The sequence below is a fragment of the Cinclus cinclus genome, chromosome 4 (assembly GCF_963662255.1).
Source record: "Cinclus cinclus chromosome 4, bCinCin1.1, whole genome shotgun sequence".
NCBI lineage: Eukaryota > Metazoa > Chordata > Aves > Passeriformes > Cinclidae > Cinclus > Cinclus cinclus.
In genome coordinates this window covers 25,421,537-25,444,189 of record NC_085049.1, presented here as the reverse complement: position 1 = coordinate 25,444,189, position 22,653 = coordinate 25,421,537, and the positions used below count along the sequence as shown (strand labels likewise).

Sequence of the window (22,653 nt, the reverse complement as noted above, 5' to 3'; positions counted from 1 at the left end):
ACAGCCTGACTTTGATTGCATTTGACTGTGTAACTTCACTGACCATAATAGATTTAACCCTTATCACAGGCAGGGCAGACAGCACTTTCTATAGTTAGGACTGTGTGACCCCTGCCATGGCCAGTTGCTTTTAGCACTTCAGAACTTGGACAGAAGTAAAGCTATTTAGACTGTGACCTGTCCAGTGAAGCTTAATGCTGGTACAGAACATACTGTGAGAAAGTTGATGCAATATGCACCATTTCAGGGAACTAGAGTGAAGCAAACAACATATTATTTCCACTTAGATAGGTGTAGACACAGATGTAGATATAAATATATCTCATAAATGTTTTGCTGAGAAAGTTAATTGCTTTATCCACTTGAATTCTGAAGTAGTGCTACACTACCTGTGGGGAAGTGGCTTCCACTGTGTTAGTTGAAAGTGCCAATCTAACCACCCTAGTGTGACCAAAAAAGAGGACTCTTGAAAAATCTCAGCTGAAAACTCCCAAAGAAACGAGATACTTTATTTTGGTATTGATGACTCTCTATATCAAGACCTTCTCTACATTTGCAAAACAAAATTTACCACATAATGTGCTAAATACTGATAACATTTCTCAGCTGTATCCTCATATATCGTATTTTTTTGCATTCCCCATAAGAATTTTAGAGCATGAAATAAAAAGGATGATATGTTCTCTAGAACATTCATCTTGTTTGCCACAGAAGTCAAGTGGTAGAAAGAGCACAAAGAAGAGAAAAATAAAGGGGAATTCATTTGGCTCCTTATAGTGCCACAGGTCTCAGCATTACGCTTGGTTTACAATAAACTGATTTACAAGCATCTCTTAACTGCATATTTGATTGTTCAAATGTTCTGTGCAAAAAAGAGACAAAGTGGGACAGTTCTTTAGCATGCTAGACAAACTCATGAATGGGATGGGCACAACCACACAGTCTGATCTATGCAATTCTTTTCAAACATCTGGCTTGCCACTGAAAACACTTTTGAAATTGCTAGCAAACAAATAGCTCGTCAAACATCAAAGGGCTTTTATTATATTTTCCCTTTCTCAGCAAGAATGAGTTTTAATTACAAAATGTGATTAAAAATTAAATTTGGGACATGCACACTAACCGTAGATAAACACTCCCTGTAACACTGCTGGGACAAAGGTTCATAAAAAGATTGTTAAGAACTATGACTTATTTCTAGTTAACTTTTATTTCTTTGGTTGCATGAAAAGACTTTACATATTTAACACGTATCAGTGCTTATTTTTTCATTGCTATTCATTTTCCCATCTTATATAAACGGTAACTATTTTATTTTGCATATGCTTGTGGGACTTTTGGCAAGTTTTTGTAAAGGTACACAATTCCACATCTATTAGGAAGTACAAACAGAGGTCATGAGGATCTCACATGTCATTTGCTCCCACTCTCCAGCAGCTTCCAGCACCAATCAGTAAAGCAAGACCTTGACTTTTGACCTCAGTGTGGAGTCAGAACTGTGCACTTCTGAGCAGGCTAGACAAGCGACTTCAGAAAAGAGCCTTAGCCAAGTTGAAGGGCAGGTTAAGTGAAAATTAATTGAAGAGACAGTGCAGGCGACAAATTTAACCCACCTAGTCCTGTGCAAAGACAGCTAAGCCTGCTCTGACAATCTTCAGAGTTAGAGTCACTGTGGGGCATGGGACAATATGCTGCAACCAGCAGGACACCAGGGCTGTTCCTCACCCCCAACCCAACGTTCCTGCTCTACACCGAGCTCTGCTCTCTGTCCAGCCCAGCTCAGGCACCTGTGAACTCTGTTCCATATCCTTTGTGCTGAGCCATAGCAAATCGAGATACCCGTGATGTGTGTCACGCCTGCTTTTGTTCGTTTGCTGTTATCAGCAAATGGGAAAACTAGCAAAGCCACAGATCACAGCTGCCCCAAGAGAAAAAGAAATCTAAGTCAGATGATCTGTTTACAGAACCCTCTAGGGTAGAAGAGGCTCTTAAGATCCTTGAGTCTAACCATTCAGTAATATTTAAAGACCAAGAACTTCAATATCCACTTCCCTGTAAATTTATTGGAGGATCCTCTCCTTTCCTGACTGGTAAAAACCAAGCAGATTATTAGAATTTACAAGATGGCAAGGATTAGAAGCGGAAATAACTCCTTTAGAAGAACACTCTTAATTTCAAAGCAAAAGAGGAAGATGTTCCACAGGTGTAATGCTGTGGATTAAATTTGCATTTGTTGCAGTGCAGTTCTTAGGGAAAATTATGGTTCATTTCTGTCTTTTCTATGGACCCATGCAATGAGCATAACATCTCGTTCATGTCTTAAAATTCAACATGTTAGGGGGCACTGCAGGTAATCACTGAGCATCTCAGCATGATGTTCTGTTTAAGACAGCTAAATTGAATGAAGAGAATATTAAGCAGTTATGTTTCTTCTGAAAAGTCACTAAAGTAGCAAATCCAAATCAGCAATTCCTACTTCAAAATTAAAAAGAATTGCAAAGTATTTCCAAAAATCAATAATGATTTGAGAGTGGAAAAGGAGGAAGGACTGTGTCAGCTGTCTAAATACTTCTCTGAAAGAAAGACAAATTATTTGTCACAGTCTACAAAGAATCTCTAGATAATGATATTAGGCTATGCTTTCTTAATTAAAAAATATGGTTAAAACCAACAAAAGTTAAACCAATATAAGCTCAAACTGGAATTAATATATGCAATTTTCCTAAATGAAACATTATGACACCTTTGCAAAAATAATACAGACTACCTTCACCACTCAAAGCTTACCTCAAGAGTGGATAATATCACTGTAAATATTTTGTAGCTCAAATAAAAGGTACAGGTTTGATACATGAGGATTTTAAACAGAGAATGAAATAATCTCTCTTGGTCTTTTAAAACAGGGGTATACTCATGTTCAAAGTGATTCTGCAGGACCAAGGAACAGTCAGAGACTGGTTTGAAGTCCAAATTCCTTACCAACTAGAAGGTAGAATGGAAACATTTCTGCTTCCAGCATAATCTCACTGGCTGCCACAGCCTGAATTAGGTAAGAACTACTCCCTTAAAATCCAGTTTACATCAAATTTACCTCAAATTGACTGTTGCCTTGTGCAAAGAGAACTTTCATTCTGGTATAGCTCTACCAGGCCAGAAGAGAATGAAATGTACACTTCCTGGCTTAAATCAGATTTCCATCAGCTGCTCTGCTGACAAAGTGGATTAGCTTCGTGTAACACTGAGTTCAGTGACAAACTGGACAGTACAGCACTAAGTGGAGTGAGATACCCTCAGCAAAAAAAGCTCTTGACTATTCATTTTCATTGGGATCTTTAGTATTTTCCTTTTAGACTTCTTGGGACCGGATTTTCCACCACTTTGCGAACGGGAATCAGCTGCACCTGCATAAGCTGAATGAAAATATTCCAAGATCTAAACAGAAGTGTTGCATATCAGCAGGGCAACTTAAGGAAAAAGGCAATGTAGACTATGACTAACCTTTTTTTCCTTCTCCTTAGAATACTCTTCCCATAAAACTCAAAGCGCTTTTTTTGTAAGAAGCATCGGAGGCTGAAGCACACAAACTTCACCATGATGTCAGGCCAGTGGTCCCAAAAATCATTTCACATGATGACCTCTCAGATGAAATTCCAGGTTAAATCATTTCCCAGAATGAGCTGTCTTTTCACCTAGGAACTTGTCTGGATCATCAGTGTCTCAGTCAATTTATGAAAGGTCCTGGTCTATTTAAAGCTCTAGAGGGATCAAAGGATACCAAAATTCCCCACGCAAAACAAGCAAAAGACTAAATCAGTCCCCTTAAACAATGGTGAAAACAACAACAGATTAACAGTCTCAATTTCAGATGAGAAGCCAATTCCACCTGAAGAGAGAAAGGCTCCACAGACTCAGATTTTTTTCACAGAAATTCCTAACTTTTAGCAATTTTGGTTTATCTTGGCAGCAAACATAATCTCACCCACCAATGTAAAAGCTACACTGGCCATGGAAACAATGGGATAATGCCCTGTTGGTTGGACTATTCAGACATACAAAAGTTCTTAAACTTCTTTTGGGAATCCAACTCATAACAAACCCTGCTTCTTACTGAAATTAGGAAGTGTTGAGTTTGGAAAAGTTCAAGCCAGTAACCCATAGGTTTAGTGAGCAGTCCCTGGCCCAGTCATCTACCCAGGGTTCTTCAAATAATTTAAAGTGACTAAAAATAAAGACACTGCCAGTTACTGTACATATCACCCCATTTTGTTCTTTTGGTTTTCCCTGCCTTCCTTTCTCCAGGATGAGAGTGAATTAAATGTGAATCTAGGTACTAAAATATGCACTAAATAGTAACACAACAGTGTTACTTCTGGTGGTCACTGTGTTCCTGAGCACCTGCTAAGAGTTTAACCCCCAGGTTCTCACTGGAGCAGAGGAAGATAAATTCCAGCCACTCCTGAGGAACTGAGTTAAAACTGTAAGAATATAAGCATTGTATAAGCTCAAACCTTAACCACAGAATCATTAAGGTTGGAAAATACCTCCAAGATCACAGAGTCCAAATTTTGACCAATCTCCACCTTGTCAATTAAAGCACAGCCCTGAGTGCCATGGCCAATTGCTAAGCTGTAATGCTGCTAAGAGCAAGGATCCCATCTCTGACTGAGGGAAAGAGCAGATGGCTCAGGAAGAGCTCAGGACTCACACAACATTAAGTCTTAGGTGCATAATGCACCCTCCCATCTCCCAGACATCCACAGCTCTCCTCTACTAGGCTGACTGGGTTTGTAGCCCCCCAGAAAACATCCTCTTACAGATTCCAGGCTGACATGTGCCCTCAGCACATGAAACAGGGAGTTTTGGTAGCCTACAGTTCAGGACACTAGTGATCTTGCATCTTCTAGCCCTGTTTATCCCTGGGGATGGTCTGACAGTGCAATGGGAGAGTCCTGCACTGTGTGGGCAGTATAGAACTGTCTACCAGGCATCCTAACTCAGCATTTTGTGGACTGTGCTGTGGACTCAAAACAAAGACATGAGTTTCCTCTTTTCTCTGTGTGAGCTGTACATGCCTGATTGTGTCGAGGCACAATACGGCCACGCGCTGCCGTTCTGTGCTGCGCCCATTTTTCTGTGACACAACACATCCTGCAGCTGCATCTTCCCCCCCATCTCAGCTGCTGTCTGGTGTTCTAGCTGCGAAACGCTGGTCAAATGTGAGAACTTAATTATATTTCAAAGGAAAACATTTATGCAATAGCACTGAAACAGGAAACCCAGCTATTTTACTTTGGGGTGGGAGGGGGCGATACTCTAAAAAAATATTGCATCCTCCAAAGATTAAACATCAGGAAGCCCTGAAGAATCTTCTCCACTGACAAATTGCTTGCTTGACCTAAAGAGTTTGCTGCTAGAAGGCAACAACAAGAATATCCCTGAAGATCTAGCTCTCTGTTATTTAATTAGGGTATTTGAGATCAATCCTCCTGTCTCAACTGACTTTTGGGCCAAGGTGACCTTTTCACAGCCAAAGAAGCCCTCATTAAGATAGTTAATTTTTCCAGGAAGAGTTTTAGCACCTATAGAAATATTAAACAATGTTTTGTATAACAGCTTGACATAATTTCCTCTATTAGTACCTTTAAATGTCAACCCACAGAGGGTATAAAGCTTTACAGCCTAGCAAACCACAATTTTCTTCCCTTAAATATTACTTACAGCATTTAGAAAAATATCTGAAATTGATACCTATGTTTAATTCCACATATTCTTAGATAAAACCTGAATAGACATTTCTGTATTTGTGACATAGCTGATGGTTACCAATGGGATTTGTGAGACTTTGCAGGAGGAACAGTGCCTTCACACATAAAGGTGTCCATGTAATGTATGAACAGAAAAAAATCATTAATACTGTGGCCGGTTTATAAATATATTAAACTCCTCAGTTTCACTCAGATGTGAGATCATTAGCTTTTCTTTTAAGTACACAGGCAAGGGTGAGGCCCCCAAAAGTCACCATGAAGAGAAAAAAACAGTTGCTTTGAGAAAAAAAAAAAAAAAGACTACTTTCCAGACTGCTTTCAGCTTACTCAGTTAGCAAGAATCAAAACAAACCATTCTACATTATGCATATACACACATGGACTATGAGGGAGCAGGAATGTCTGGACTACTACACAGCATGACTGATATTCAAGCAGCCTTATTAGTGCACCTAACAACCATAAATATCTTTGGAGACTAGGAGAGATTATTTAGAAGGGCCTGGAGTGACAGGACAAGGGGAATGGCTTCACACTGACAGAGAGCAGGGTTAGATTGGATATGATGGATAATTGTTCCCTGTGAGGGTGGTGAGGTCCTGGCACAGGTTGCCCAGAGAAGCTGTGGATGCCCCATCCCTGGAAGAGTCCAGGGCCAGGCTGGATGGGGCTCTGAGCAACCTGGGATAGTGGAAGGTGTCCCTGCCCATGATAGGGGATGGGATGGAATGAGATTATGTTTACCAAAAAAAGCCCAAACCATTCCATGAGTCTCTGTTTCTGTGTTCCCCAACATGTCAAGCTTCAAACCGAAGCTCCAACCAAAAATTACCAACCATGTCACTTTCTTCAATGATTTTAGCCAAGGAAGTGCATGAACAATGTGGTTCTTTTTTCTACCTCTACTTTCACTAAGTGCTGGAATGGAAAAAGCTCTTGAATTCAGGTTTGTATGTGACCATATGAGAAATCCCAGATCATGCAAAGTATCCTGATGAGGGCAGTGCTAAAAACATTTGGGTCCTCAAAACACTGGTTTTTGTTATGCTCTGAGTGGAAAGAGAACAGTGAAAATCAAAACCAATAGACAGTTAATACAGATTCCAAGAAACACATGTGGGTCTTTTGAACTCAGAAAATACTTTCTACATTTGCCAGTTACAAATTAGGCTTAACCTAACCTACAAACTAGGACTTACTATGATTTGTAAAAATTATAAAGCAGGCTAGGGGAAAAAAAACTCAAAGCCACCATCATCCACTGCAGTTCCAAGGTATTTTTCCAAGAGGAAGGCTACTAGTTATTTTTGCAGCTGTGTTAAATTAAAAGAGTGTTGTGAGGCTGTACCTGAAGGGTCAGATGCTGGCTAGAGCTAAATAGGTTTTACTAGTTTCCACTGAGCTTTCAAGACCTGTCAGATGATACAAAGGCACTCATGCCTAGACACCTCATGATCTTACAAATACCATTTCTTGTGCCCTGGAATGAACAACCAGCTCTGGGTCAGTCATAAGTGATCACACAAAACAGAAAATACAATAAAAGGTGCAGCACAGTAAAAAGAAAGGGAACCAGGAGATGATTAGCTAAAAAAATAAAAACAGAGAAGAATGAGATAAATGTCTCTTACCTGGTCCAAATTGTTGTAAAAGTCAAGACTGGCTGCACACAAGTATCTTCCAAGCAGAGTTGCATGGGTGGTAAAAATTGTGGCGACGGGAAGTTTCTGTGATCGAGACAGGATTAAACCCACTCCTGCCTGCCACTCATGGAAGTGGGCAATTATATTGGGCTTGTCATCAAACTGACAGGAAAGCTGAAAATAGAAATATATTAAACATACATTATCCTGTCCATCACCTCAGCCCCAGAATTTTTTTTTTTTTTTAAGCCTTCTGTGTGCTTGCTTTCCTTCCTGTGACAAAACAGTACAATTTTAAGTGGTCATGTACCTTGATATCCACCAGCCCTAATCCTTAGCCCAAGAAAAATGTGTGCCTCTCTAGTGCCTCAGAACAGACTCCTTTCTAGAGTGTCAGAGGGTTCTGGCAAGCACAGTCCCTCAGACTCCACACTGGGCAGCCCCACTGCCCTTCTTCTGGAAAAATATAGTTAAATGACCACTTAATGTTCAAGTTTTTAATATAAATTTGACCTACATTGAGATCAACTTCCTAAAAATCTTATTTTTCAAACTGGAGAATAGGAACCACATCCCAAGGCAGTTTAGGTCTGCAAATCTCTGCATTTAAAAACCGTACCTCTTTCAAAAACCAGGCTGTTAATGATCCAAAAATCACAGCATCATTGGCTTCTCGGTCATGAAAAGGGATCCCTATGTTGCTGACTTCCCAAAATTCACCTTTCCACTTGTCCAGGTTCCAAGCTGCTGATCCTATATCAAACAGTAAGACATATGGGCTGCCCTCTATCAGCCATCTTCCAAAAAAGACCTACAGGAAAGAGGCGAGGATGAGAAGGATAGAAAAAAAATGTTAAAGTGAATGTAAAGGCCAGTTAGGACAATGATCTTCATCCATCAAATATGAAGTATTTCACGCGAAGAACAAGTGTTCACAGTCCTACAGATCCAGGACTTGCAGTTTTCCTTGCAAAATACATGGACTGTTGTATACGTGAAGCAAAAGAAGCTATAATCTTTAGGAACATTGTATTTTTAAGACTTTTATTTTAGATTTTTATTGCAATAGTAACTTTTTTTCCCATTAAGATTAAAAAATTAAAGGTTGGAAGACTGCACTTGCTTGAATAATGAGGCCTTCTTATTGAAGTATCTATGCGACTTCTTATTTTAAAATTATTATTTTCTTTCACTCATCTTTGTCTCCAGTCTTTTGCTATTTATACTAGATTACTGGGGAGAGGTTTTGTAGGACTGATGCATGGTGCCTGTATCTACCATGACACTTCTTCCTTCTTCCCAAGCAGCACAGAGGGGAAGGATTCCACTTCCATTTGGAAGAGTGGAAGGATCAATCAATACCTAAAATCACATCAGGCTAAAAATGCAGCTTTTCTGCTTTGTCTCCAAATAGTTAAACATTTCTAAGAGTATTTACAACTTCACTGCCCTCACTGGCCTGCCCAACGCAGCTGGGCCCACACTACAGTCTGCGAAGTCAAATTCTTTCATATTAAATCTGCCATCAAAACAGCTGGGACCTCAGGGGTTGAACCCAGCCCTGATGCTCCAATGAACTGAAGAGAGGTCAGGTCTTGAAAACAAGTAAGATAAAAGCTCTTGGCCTGTTTTCACAAAAAGTGCAAGGTATAACAAAGATAGGTTTGCTCCTTTTCACTCCTCATGTATTTATTTCATACTGTCCAGATTTGCTATTCAGGAAAATGAGGTTAAAAAGACTTCATCTTTTACATTACTTCATCTAAATACATGGTCAGGTTGTGGCAAGGAACACACCTGACCTGAGATGTTTGGAGGCATTCCTAGGTCCCCTGGTTTAAAACCATCCATTGTGATGCATAAGCAAAATCCAGACATAAATGTTAATAGGATAAGTGCAGCTCCTGGAAACTAGAGCGTCATTATTGGAGATCAAAGCTATATTTGACGTCCCTGGGACAGATTTGCTGCTGTGTATGAATACTCTAGCAGCACCATGCACATGTTGGGCTGGCAGAGGTGCCTAAGTTGCATGCATTGCTGGAACAACATAAAGCATTGCAAACAATCTGCCCCAGTTTTCCAGACAAAAGAGTGTTACAGACATAACATGGAAAACTTGATCAACCACCTATGAAAATTTGATCAAGATAAGAAAGGGCAGATTGGACCTTTCAGTTTGAGCCTGTACAATGCAAGCATCACTGTCCGAGTACCCAACAGACACCTCCCAAGCTGTGGCACATACTCATCCAACAAAAGACATCTGCATAACAGGGCATTACATCCTAAGAACAGCACATCTGCTCTTACAAAGGGAGACCACACGCTGCCAGTGCCACAGCTGGCAGCCCAAGAACTTTAGGAATTTCTACACTGAAATGTGTCAATCCCCTTAACAACAGTAAGAATGCTTCTCTGCTGCTGCCTCTCCATGCCCTCGACATCTGTTTAGCACACATTATGAGCAGACAATCTTTCCTCCTGCAAACTGGCATCTCCGAGGGACTCAACACTGAGTTAGAGTGCAGGTGAGTTCTACATCTCTGATGAGGACTTCAAGAAAGGAGGTCAAAGTTAGCATGAGTTACCTTCCACCCATTTTCAGGTAATCAAAGCTGCTTGCAGATTAGTAACTGCCCAACAACACAGCAGATAATCTATTTCTTTTAGCAGATAATCTTCATAGAAAGAAGTTTATTTCTACTTTATTGTTGGAGAAAGTGAGTCTCAGAAAGGAGATCTGAGATCTATGAGATCACACAGAAAACACTGGTTAAAAATCATGTTGGAAAAGGAGATGAAGCCACTTTTTGTGTCTTGGTTTAACCTCTCTTCCCAGGGAACTGACAGCTGGTTGCACTGTACTGAGGAAGTGGATCCTTTGTCACCTCAGTGCTTTTCTCAAGTCCTTTTCTAGTTTTCAGTACAATATTATGGTACATTAGAAAAATTGAGAGCTAATAGAACACTCTTCTCACTCCCACGCAAGAATGTGAAAAGGGCTCAAAGTAAGGTCATATTATATCTAATAAAATCTCACCATACTTAGAGACCAGATAAATAAGTCATTAATCCAATTAAGCAGCCTTGCAGATAAATGACTGTTAAAACCCCTAATTGGATGAACTGGTTCTTCCTCAAAAATAACCTTTAATGAATTGACTCTGCTGTTCTAACAGTGGATTCCGAGCCTTTCCCATTGTGACATTGACCAGGACTGCTGTGTCAAGTGGAACGACAAAAGCATTAACCCAAACTCTAATCTCCTCAGAGTCAGATTTGTTGCCCTGGGAAGCAGCAGCACATCTGATTTACCTGACACCCTTGGCTTTTCATGGTGTCCATTGCCTTCTTAACTGCAAGGTTTGGAGGTTCAGAGAATTCCACCTGAGTCTTCACATTCTGCTCAAAATAGGGGCCAATTAGGAAATAGTTTTCACCCCATTCATCTGCGGTGGTTTTGGCTTTTGTCTGGATCACAGTGTAAATGCCTCCCACTGCAAAAGAAGATCACAAAGAACAAAAATTAGAAAGGGGCACAGGCCACAGATCTCTGTACTAAGCTCCAACCCACAACCCACCTGTAGATCAGATACACTGCTAGTTAAATCCCTTTGCATATGCAGGTTGTAAGTGAAATCCAGCCTCAATCAAGTAAATAGAAGTTCAGTCTCTTAAACAGTATCAGAACTTTGCTGTTTAGCTGAGGGATCAAAATCCTAGGCCTCATACTTCCACTCTCCCATGTCTGATCTTGATTCTGCTGCATCCCAAGCACAGACTTCTGCATTTGTTTTATTGCCACCATTATAATTTTCAAGCCTACTTTTCAGCACATAGTAAGAACTGAGCTTCTTTGACACAAATCACAAAGAGAAGTTGAGGAACTGACGGATTTCATTGACTACTGGGTATAAAAATGGACTTAAACCGATACCCTCAAAGCATAAGGATATATGTTTATAAAGGCATAAACATATCTTGTTCCATTATCAGTCTCAAAGAGTTAAAGTTGGAGGGAATGTAGTAGTCTACACTGACAATATAAATGTCTGTAGCATCTTTCACCAAAGTATTTTCTGCTTTAAAAACAAGTTCAGCATTCAAATGTTTAAGAGGATCCAGCAGCATTCCTTTCCAAGTCAATACAGATCTATCCAGTCTTCCACATGGTGTGCAAGAGTCCCCTAGCCACTTCTCCTCACAGTTTTCCATAGCCAGCCCTGGAATTCACACAATGGCAGGGCAAGCCTCCCTTTGCCCCAGTGCCCAGGGTGCCAGGCAGTGGACATTGCACGCCACCAAGTCAGTAGAAAAACAGGGCATGCTTGAATCCAGCAAGGTGGAGCGATGGCAAGGAAAAAGAAAACCTGAAGCTAAGTAGCTGCTGCTGCACACCAGAGACAATGAGCATAGCTCCAGCAAGGTGAGAGAGAGGGACCTCAACAGGTACAAAAAGCAAAAGAAACACTACAGAAGGGATTGGTGCTCCTACATAAAATTTTCTTCCTCCACTGAATGTTGAAGCTTTGGAAATCTTTGGCAACACCCCGGGGAGGGAGCTGGTGCTACAGCTTCCAGCAGTGACATCAAAATTACCTATGGAGTCAGCACTGAAAGCTGCCAGGGGTTGAGAGCTGGCACTCCAGGCTCACCCTTTTAAAGCTATTGGGATATCCAGAGGTGCCAATGCACCACATGCAATTGAATTAAAAACCTTGAGAAGTTACCTAATTGTCTTCAAAAATCTGCCACTGCTATGTACAATACGGCGGCTGAAGTTGCTCAGCACTTTGGGAGATTAGATCCCAGATTAATTAAACTGTATCCCCTGACAACTACAGAAAGCCTTCTGCAAAGCCTGCTCTCTTGCAGCCCTGAAGAGACAAATGACAGAGGTACAGTTTTAATTATGTTCCTATAAAAAAAATTGTTCACTTAAATGCCTTTTCTCTACAAATATCCCATTTGTTTTGAATGCTGGAAGGATCCCTAGTCTCAATATTTTCATGTCTCAGGATTCTAGGTATTTACAAAGAGAAAAAAAATGCAGTTCCAATCTACAAGCTGGCTAAGCATAATTGGTACAATAAATTATTACCCTAAATAATTCAAGACCTTACAGATGTCTGTTCCTAAATCAAGTTCAAGAGTTCCACATCATGTATACATGGAACTGCAGAAGGAAACCTATGCATAAGACTATTGTTCTCCCCTTCAGCAGGACCAGAAAGCTTAAGAAACTAATTATAGCCATCATATTCTTCCTTGGCTGTTTTAGGCAAGGATTGAGAGGTTAACACTGTATTTTCCCTCCAAGTTCCTCTGCTCATGAGCTGAGGCTATTTGAATAGCTAAGATTCAGATAAACATAAAATTTTAATTATATGAGACAAACCAGAACATTCAATCTATAAAGACAATGATACACCTGTTTTTATGGGATGGTAAATTCATCATAGGAGCATAAGGGGCTTCTATCCAAAATGGATAAATATGAGGCTTGGTAGAAATCTTAGTCATGAGGCTGGTTTGAATTGGCAGGGATACAGAGCTTAGAATGAGGGAAGATTTTAGTGCAGAGCAGCCTGGTGATCCAGGAAAAAGAGAAAACATGACTTGCAAGATGAAAGCCACTAAATGCCATGATAAAGCTGTATATGCCTAGAGTGAAGCAAAGCTCCTTCGCCCATTCCAGGAGTGTGGATCAGCCTCTTCCATACTGCAAGGGGTTCAACACTGGGATTGGCAACATAGCTGAGCTTCCACAGCCATGGATTTGAAGAAAAATGAGGAAGTTGCAGCTCATGGGCTGGGTAGAGCCTGGACCTTTGCTTTGCACAGCCAGCATCTGAGTGTTTCTTTCCACAAAGTTATCCTTAGGATCCCTGTGTGCCCTAAAAGGCCAAAGATGTATGGAAGGCCTCTTATGGGGGAAAGGATGGAGAGTGTACTGTGCTCATAATCTGTCATAATCTGTTGCACAGTAAGGTAAAAAAAAAAAAAAAAACAAAAACATTTCAGGGCACTGATTTGCCTGAAATGCAATGAAAAGTACTCATGATAAAATCTAAAGAGTGCATTTTACAGGCTGTTCAAACTCCTCAGAAGGTAACTGTGATAAAAACAGTGTTAACTGGCCCCCAGACGTGCTTTTGTCTTCCCTGTTACTGTGGAAATATGACTCACAAAGCATGTTGGTGCATAAGGTTTAATTGACAGCGGAGGGAAACTGCAAGTGAAACTATGTACGTAGGAAGTGTTTGGTATAACTTAAAAAAGACATCTTGCGAAGAACAGAGCAATGTCTAGAATAATGTATTGACTTTTGAAATTACACTTCTCCATAGCAAACTCAAGGAACACATATATCTTTAAGAGACAGTTTCTCTATGCTCAGTTGCTTTGAATTCCCTGGAAACATCTAATGCCAGTAAGCAAAACATTACATATCCCACTGAGTAACAGAGTAGGGGTTTACATATTCACCTCACAGAATTCTCAAACTGCTTCAACAATTTGGTAAATCTTCTTTTTCTTCTCCAATATGATGTTTTAGGTCATACTATAAACAGAAAACCTTTTCAAACATCAGGGATGTACCAAAATGTTACAAGTTTCTCTATGCTGCTTCTGAAGTTTTGTTCTTTGAAACAGTGTAAAAGCAAACAAGAAATGACAAAATGAGAAACAGAGAATCAGCAGAGATCAGAACAAGAGAACTAGTTTGGAATATCACAGATGAGGGCAATTAACAGTAAAATGCTGATACAGGAAGAGTTTTGTTTTCTGATTTTCAACAAAATGCTTTATTCAAATACATAAGTTTTAGTAATTTAAAAACATCCTTGAAAGAAATAGCTTTCTATTATTTTTTAAATGTGCTTTTAATGTTTCCACCAGTAAATGGAATCAAGTTTGGAAGAAAATCAACAATAAATCTCTCCCCCATCTATCCTTTCCATTCTTTATATCTATCTATCTATCTATCTACACATATTTAAAGGAAAAAATAAACTGGCACAGGAAGGGGAGCCAAGATATTTGGCAAAGAAGGATTTTGTCAATTTAAAGGAAGTTTGACCTTTTTTTACTGACCTCTTTAAAAATAGAAACCAAAATAATTTCTCAGAAAATATTCCATAGAATTATTTTAACAGTCTAAACATTTTTATCTATGTTAACACTACTATGACTTTTGTCTAAAGGAGTTCTCTGCATCACTCCAGTGTTTTCTTTTTCCCTTGTTTCAAGTCCTGCTGCATTACTTCTTTTGTATATTTAAAATCCAAGCAGCAGTTAGAGCTTGTCCTCCTACCCACCCCACACTGCAAAAGGACAGAGGGAAGGAGCAGCAGAAACCAAAAATGAGGGAGAGAAATAGGAAGTGAACTATGGAAGAGAGACAAGTGGAGATTGTCACTGATCCTTTCCCATACACCTTTTATACTCAGAGAGAGGATCAGGATGATTCCAGGGCTCTGCAGCTTCTTTGCCATGTCCTGACCAGGCCTCTCTGAAGGTATTAAAGCTTCCCTGAGACCCACGAGAGCCACAGGTTCCATGGGAGCAGCATGAGCCCGGGCTCGGGATTCAAACTGACTTCACTGCCACAATCACTCATCAATGACATCAATTGTTTCACTCTTCTCCTCAGAATGTGTCTTTGATCTGCACAGGTGTGATAAAAAATTGGATTGAACTTGTTTCTAACATTTGATTGGAATCTGATTGATTGAGTCTATCGAGGTACCATTAATAAAATCAGGTTGTAAAATGTGTCAGGCGAAAAAACAATTGGCATATTCAGCCAGCAGATATTTTTCCTGTGGTTTTTGGGCTATGTTTGTGGCCAGGAGTCCTCAGAAGGCAGATCTCCACATTCTTTGAAATTCTGACATTCCAAACATATTCTGAAATAATACTAAGCTGTTGAAATTTGACAGATGTCCACAATCAAGAAGCTATTTCTGTGTGCATCATCCCCAGTGCACAGGATTTCATTTGGAATTGATTGGACATTGATATTCCACCCCACTGTATAAACGCACAGAGCTCTGAGGCTGTGTTTATGCCAAATTTATGCCAGCACATCCCCACTCCCCCCAAAGGGTGTTACTTCAGCTGTGTCACAAATTACAGTAATCACCTTCTCCCAAGGAAGTTTCATCATGGGAAGACAGAGGAGGTAAAATGCTGGTCCTACTAACTTCAGTGGATTCAGTATTTAATTTCCAAAAGTCCAGGTTTTTCACCAGAGAAACTGAACTGAGATCTCTGCTCCAGGGAGAGCTGAAACAAGTTTTGTTTTTAGCAAAATCTTCATTCCAATGGGGATGGGGAAAAAAAAAATAATGAGATTCATCTACCAGTGACTCTTGAGCTAAGCTTCTCACAGCTGAATGATAACACAAGCTGGCTGCTTGCCCAGCATTTTTAAGCATTCTTCTACTTTTTAGCTAAAAGCTGTGAGTGGTACAGCAAGGGATATTAATCTAAATATCACTGGAATTATTTTCAAGATGTCTTTCTAGAGAAAAGAGCAGATCTTGAACATTCCCAGCCCTTCTAATTAACATGTCAGAAAACCAACTACAGACAAACCAAATCCAGGCTTGGTAGCCACTTCTTTTCTGCTGCTGTGCTTAAAGCCTTTTTTGGTCTCCATGCTACAGAGGAAAGAAATCTGTCCTTTTTTCCACAGCTATATGACCAAGCCTGGCTTTACTAGAACATGATGGCCAAGACAGAAAGGAAGAGTTAAAAATGCTGATCTTCCCCATGATTATCACCAGATTTCTGGCACTGCAGTGGTCTGGGACCCTTCACTGCCTGCATTTTTCCCCTTCTGCCACAGAAAAACTGTAGACCCACTTCACATAGCGTTTTGCCTATCAGTGAAAAGCCAACTAAAGCGAGGGAAATCTCACAAAACAAACTATACATTTCTCATTTCCTTGGCAGAGGACTTTTAATGCCAGAGGTTTTCAATATTGTGTTTGATTTAGGTGGCAAGTTCCCTCTCATGTGACTTGGGGGAAGAGCGAGGGAGAGTGACACTGGCAGATGAGCCTTTTTTATTTCCCATTTTCTCCTTCAGCTACCTTATCTTTGCTTGTTCCAGACAGAGAAGAGTAAGAGCAGTAACTTAGAAGCCAATGTTTTCCTTGTCAGAGGTTGCAACTTAGCACAGGCTGCAGCCAGGACAGAAAACACAAAAAGGAAACATGGAGAAGTAGAAACTCTTCCTTGTTAGCGCATGTGTTATATTATCTATGCTTAAAACAAACAGAGAGACAACCTTCCTGTTCCAGCTGCTGACAAAGAAGAGATGAGCCTCTGGAAATAATGGATACTTGTAGATCTCTGAGCCCTGAGTTCATACAACCATCTTGTTCTTCCCCACAGCTGCACCTGATGCCTCAGTAACAACCAGCACCATCGTGGAAATCCCAGGGAATGACTGCTCCCCGTGGGCAGCTGGCACATGAAGAGCCTCTCCCTCTACTGAACCAGACATTCTTCCATTTGCAGGAACCCCCTCACCGTCCCCTGGCTCTGAAGAGGCTCAGCTCAGCACCTGCAAAGGTCACTGGTTACAGTGTGTGGGGATGGATATCCACCTGTGAGCTCTGCTATCACCTTCCTCACAGGAAAGAGGAGAATTCAGCCTGATTGTCAGTGCCAAAGAGAAATGGAGGGATTAATAAGAAACAGCAGTGGCCAAAGAGGAAATGTACCCAAGCACCTGGCGATGCACACAAAATTAACACAAACACTGGGACTCCTGTGGGCAGCAGTAGCTTTACACCACCTCAGAAATGCAAAAAATACTTCAGGCTTAGCTCCTCTGATGCATCTTTGCATTACCAGAAAGGAAGAAAGAAACCTTCAGGTTAAATACTCAAAATTAGCTTGTCAGGAAATAAATCCAGCTAATGTTATATTCCCCTCTATGTTAGGAACATATACAGTAGCACAAACACTAAAACATGCAGCAGAACTAAATCTCTGTGTGGTCAGCTTATTTCATCAAATAAACAATTCCTCCTGCTAAAGGAGCTAGGAAATATACAGTACAAGCTACCATTTCCTAAGTCTATGTATCTTCTGTGATGACTCTCCCTGTATTTTGCTGTCTACTTTCTCTCACAGTGCCCTAACATTTTTCCAGAACTGTTTATAAAAGTTAGGTTACCAGGGAACAGTTCTCACCACATGACTTAGACAGTCAGTTGCCTGAAAGATAAAGAAAAAAAACCCAAACCCTCAATATCAAGAATTTACCAGAAAAATAGGCTGAAACAGGCTTATAAAAGGGGTTTTGCACAGCTGTTTCTAGTCAAGGTTGGTTAATGAAAATTTTGCACAAGGACAGATTCTAATGAAGAAATTGTTTTTCATGCCATGTTCCTTCAGCCCTGTCTGAATATATGGGCTTGGAAAGCAGTGTATGCAAAGGCACCTTATTTTTAAACACGCTGAATAAAATTGACTTTGTTAGTATTAATTCACTCATAAAATGTGTGAGTAGTAAATTCTAGCTGTGTTGGTTGATTTGGCTCCAGTGAAGTCAGTTAGAGCTCTATGGATGAAAAAATGATTCACTACATTTTGTCTGGGAAAAATCTGATTGGGTTATCTTCTCTTAAATATCAAGTGTGTTATTTACAACCACTGGGTCCAGGTGACTCAGAAAACATATATGCTGTGTAGTTCAGAGAAGTTCGTGGGAACTCCTGAATTTCCTAGATTTCTGCTGCCATCTGCTTGCCAGAGCCTTACTTATCATTCACAGTGAATGCTGCATGCTCCAAGTTGAGGCTTTAGTAAATTAACTCCAAAAGCTTGGCTGAAGCTACTAAAAAATAAACATGGACTCAAACTGCCAAATCTACTCTGTCCTACCTCTGGGTATTGATAGGGGTCACCACCCTAAAAAGATGAAATTATCACAGAACAGTAAATCCATGGGGATAAACTGCAGCACTGCCCATTCTTCTCACACACATTTCCCCTTTAGAGTTAAATTCTTAACAGATTACAGGTCCCCTCTCCTGATCAATCTCTATTTGTCTGCCAGGACAATGACACACATGGGGTCAATAATTTATTCTTACTAATACTAAATCATTTTTGCAGTGAAAATGGAAGCTTGCAGAACTACACCTACCTGAAAGGGGATGATTTGATGAATGAATTAGAAATGGAAGCAGAAGGATTTTTGCCCAATAAGCAGCCTGCCCTTTGCCTGACCAGCAGCAACCAATGAACAAATGAAGTCCCTGTCTGGCACCACCTGTGTTTGCAAAGAGCAATCCAGAAGAGTTTCAACTGGTACACAAAGGCTGCTGCTGGTCATTGACTCCTGGGTTTTGTTTAGTGGCTGTAACACAGCTCTATTTATTTATACCCCTTCCAGGCCTGGCCTCTTCTCCACACTGCTCTAGAAGGCTGGGGGGGGGGGGGGACTGCTAAACTGCTCTGCATCTGATCTCTGTTTGTACAGCTCATTTCCATGCATGACATTCCCAAGTGAATTTGCATGGAAGGCGAAAACTAAGTATGCACAAAACAATATATATATATCTGCACACTCAGACTTAGCACTTAGATGTTCAAACCCCTCTCCCTGGTGGTGGAACACAAAAAGACACAGAGACATCCTGGCTCTGCCCATCCCACACAAGCCCAGGCAGGTGCAGCCCACACTCAGCATGCACGATTACACACCTGCACTTCTTCCAACCCAGCAGCTCTGCAGCCCTCTCCAACCTCCCTGTCAATGCCTTTCTTCTCCAGCCCTTCATCCCTCCCTCCACTCCTGAGAAAACAGCCATACTAACCCCCAAGTGTGGTACAAACCTTTGTTGGTAACTTCCCAAGAAATTTCAAAGAGCAACAAATCCTCCATGGGCAGGTCTTCGTCCTCACACTGAGGAAGCCCATTCAGAGATGTCATGGACAGGGATCTCACCAGTGGCATTTTCTTCAGCCCCTGAATGCTCACCACACAGGCCACAGCAGTCAGCAAAGGTCCAGGTCCTGTGACAGGGCTCTGCAGTTCTGGTTAGAGCAGTCTGCCCGTGTGCTGGGATCCCAGGAGAAAATTATTCAGATAGCTGGGAGCTAATGAGTTTAAACTGTCTGACCACCAGCATTAAATTGGCTCAGTGAAATCCTCAGGGCTTGAGAAGCAGCTGCTGGGAGAGGTAAGAATTTAAGACTGACCTGAGAAAGGTCTCAACTGTTTTGGGGCCAGAGCTCTTTCTTTTCCTTCTCTCAGAGGGAGGTAAAAATGGTTTCGAGCTCCTGAGCCACCAGCACCTTAAGAACAGTTGACACTGGACTGTTGTAAAGTCAGCACCACCCTGAGCCAGCTCCAACAGGGAGGACACTTTGAGTTCACCACCTGATTTGAGTCCAGCCCCTGAGTCCTCCCCTCGAGACACACCCTCCCCTTACCCCCGTGGAGTTTTCCTACCTGCTGGCTATCTGCAGGAGTTAGAGTTGACTCATTTACACGGTGTCTCTCGGGTTCCTTGCCAGGTTAAATGCTGTTGCCTCTTCTTTTTCAGTTCAGCAGTCTGGAAGCCCAAGTTTACTCATCTCCTACCTCCACAATTATCTCCAGCTCTGTTCCCAGGGCTCTGCATCAGCCGTTGGCTGCTTTAGCAGCTCTGCAGCTCTGCCAGCTTTTACAGAGCTACAAAGGCTGTTTTGGCATGCACTCTGCCCCTCCTTGCAGTCCTGTCCCTGACTTTTCACCTGGATTTTTTTTTGCTTTTTCTATGCCACAGGTCTTTCCTGGCCTCTGGGCCCATGTCCTCCACCCAGGGAGCTTAGTGACTACTAAGTTAGGGCACAGCATGCCCCTGTCTTCTCTAGCACAGAGCTGGGATGCTGCAAGCAGTGGACACACATCTACAGAGGTGCTGGTCCCTAACTCGCAGCCTGAGATCCTCACAGCTCCCCAGAGCAGCTGCCTGCTTGCCTGGTGCTTATATTACACATCTGGTTGAGAAGCCAGTGCTTCTGGGACAGCTGTGCAAGCTGAATCTGATTCTGAGCACAGAGCACAACCTGCCCAAAACCCACAGTTCAGCAGGGAGCAAAATCTCAGGGTGAGCTCCCGGACATCTCTGGCACTGCGGAGAAAACCACTGCACCAGCAGGCATGGAGGGAAAGGCTCTGAACTCACCTAAGGTAAAACCAGTCCAAGGCAATTGGTTTAGGAGACAGTCAGCCCATCAGCATAGAAGTCTCTTAGACATAATACATAATGCATGGCACAGCTGAGCCTGCCTTAAAGGCTACCTACCCCCAAAAGACTTGCTCTTCCACTTCCACACTCCGTGCCCTCTCTGCATTCATGGAAGTCAGACCCATCCCTGAGCTGGTGGATATAGCTCACTGAAAAAATCTAAGGGTGTGGAAGAGTTTTTTTTGCAGAGTTAAGAATTGGAGCTATCTCAGAAAAGAGCCTGATAAGAGGCCAGGGAAAGATTCAGGGGTTTATTGTCTGAGTGTCATTTTCTCTCTATGGTTTGAGTTGCCCTATTCACCAGTTTTTTTAAAAAAAAAAAAAACCTGGCCAAGAATCATTATTTTTGGAGCAGCTGTGGCTTTTACTACCTGGAGTAGGTAAGAAACCAGATCATCCCATAGCTAAAAAGAGAAACCAGTAATACATTAAGGCTCACTTCATTTCTGAATATCAAATCTGCCCCAAGTCACACTTTCATGCTTTTCCTGGGACATTCATGCTGAGCGTGAGGCCTAAAGCTGCCAGGTGAGCAAAGACCATCTCAGGTGAGGAATGGAGAACAGAGAACAAAGCAGCTGAACAGTCCATCCCCACCCCACAGGTTTTCCCCACTCTGTGTAAATGAATGCACAGCAAAACTTCTCATTTTAAAGGTAACAGGGGCTGCAGTGAGCCCCTGCCACCCCTCACTGACCACACCAAGTGTGATCACCCCCACTGTGAGTAACCACCAGGACCTGCAGCATCCCTGAGGGAAACCTGATGGATTTGTGGGTGTGTGGGTCCCATCCTCACTGCTGGCTGGGTACCGCTGTGCTCTGCAGGTCTTCACACAGCTCTCAAGATGCTGAAACCAAAGTTTCACATCAGTTACCTCTCTAGGGACCACAAAAATCACAGAATAGTCTGGACTGGAAGAGACCTTAAAGATCTTGTTCTACCCCCTGCCATGGCCAGGGACACCTTCCACTGTTCCAGATTCTTCAGAGCCCTATCCAGCCTTGGACACTTCCAGGGATGGGGCAGCCACAACTTCTCTGGGCAACCTGCACCAGGGCCATTCAGCCTAAAGCCATCACCCTCTTGTCCTGTCACTCCAGGCCATAGTAAAAAGTCCCTTTTCAGCTCGCTTGTAGCATCCCTTTAGTCCATAATAAAGTCACCCAGAGCCTCCTCCAGGCTGAACATTCCTGGTTCTCTCAGCCTTTCCTCATAGGAGAGGTGTTCCATCCCTCTAAAGAAAACCTCTAGGTGATGCCAGATAACCAGTGGCACTGGGTCACTGACATACTATCATCCCTGAGCATTCAAAAGCCTGAAAAACATGCAAATAATTTTACAACAATGAACTAAAGCTGTAGCAGCAAATATTTCAAGCTCTTCACATAGTCTGTGGTTTTCAGATTCTTGAGTGTCACGTTTTTCCAGCTTCTGTTTGTAATAAGATGATAATTCTTTTACTCTTTGAATTTGACAGAAGATTATATAATTCCTTAAACTTTGGCAAATGAGTTAGAAAGAATGGTCAGATACAATGAGATAATTCCACAATGGCACTGGCAATGCCAATCTTGAGTAAACCTGGGAGTAATTCACCTTTAGCAGTCTGGAGATAATGAAGTTTTTAACTGATAAAAAAGTGCTAAGTAGCACAGTGAGCATCAGCACTCCTTCCTATTTGGGTAAATTTTATTTTATCAAAGCTGCATATCTTAAAGAAGGAGGATTTTTTTTTTTCCCCCCACAATGCCATCCAAAATTCCTGCTTTTCTGTTATTAGTGAGTGAAAAGTATTTGAAGTTCCGAGAAAAGGCGAGCTCCAACCAATAATCCAGAAACTTTCATCCCTCCAAATGCTCTTAATTGCTAGAGGGCAAAGGGCCCTATTCATTAAATTTATGGCCTGCAAGGATTAACTGTGGAATATTTGGGGTGCAGCTGGAGTTATCTGGGTTTAGGGCCATAAAGGAGGTT

The 22,653-nt window shown here is 41.6% G+C and overlaps 1 protein-coding gene across 1 annotated transcript in view; it reads right to left on the bottom strand.

Moving 5' to 3' along the window:
• Nucleotides 1–19,397, bottom strand: part of GYS2 (glycogen synthase 2) — a 40,195-nt gene extending 20,798 nt beyond the window's left edge. The window contains exons 1-4 of the mRNA XM_062490940.1: nucleotides 19,277–19,397; nucleotides 10,727–10,908; nucleotides 8,028–8,219; nucleotides 7,397–7,582 (exon numbers count right to left, since the gene is read on the bottom strand). Coding sequence (XP_062346924.1) covers nucleotides 7,397–7,582; nucleotides 8,028–8,219; nucleotides 10,727–10,908; nucleotides 19,277–19,397 — 681 coding nt within the window. The remainder of the gene's footprint in view (nucleotides 1–7,396; nucleotides 7,583–8,027; nucleotides 8,220–10,726; nucleotides 10,909–19,276) is intronic.
• Between the last annotated feature and the right edge of the window lie 3,256 nt (nucleotides 19,398–22,653).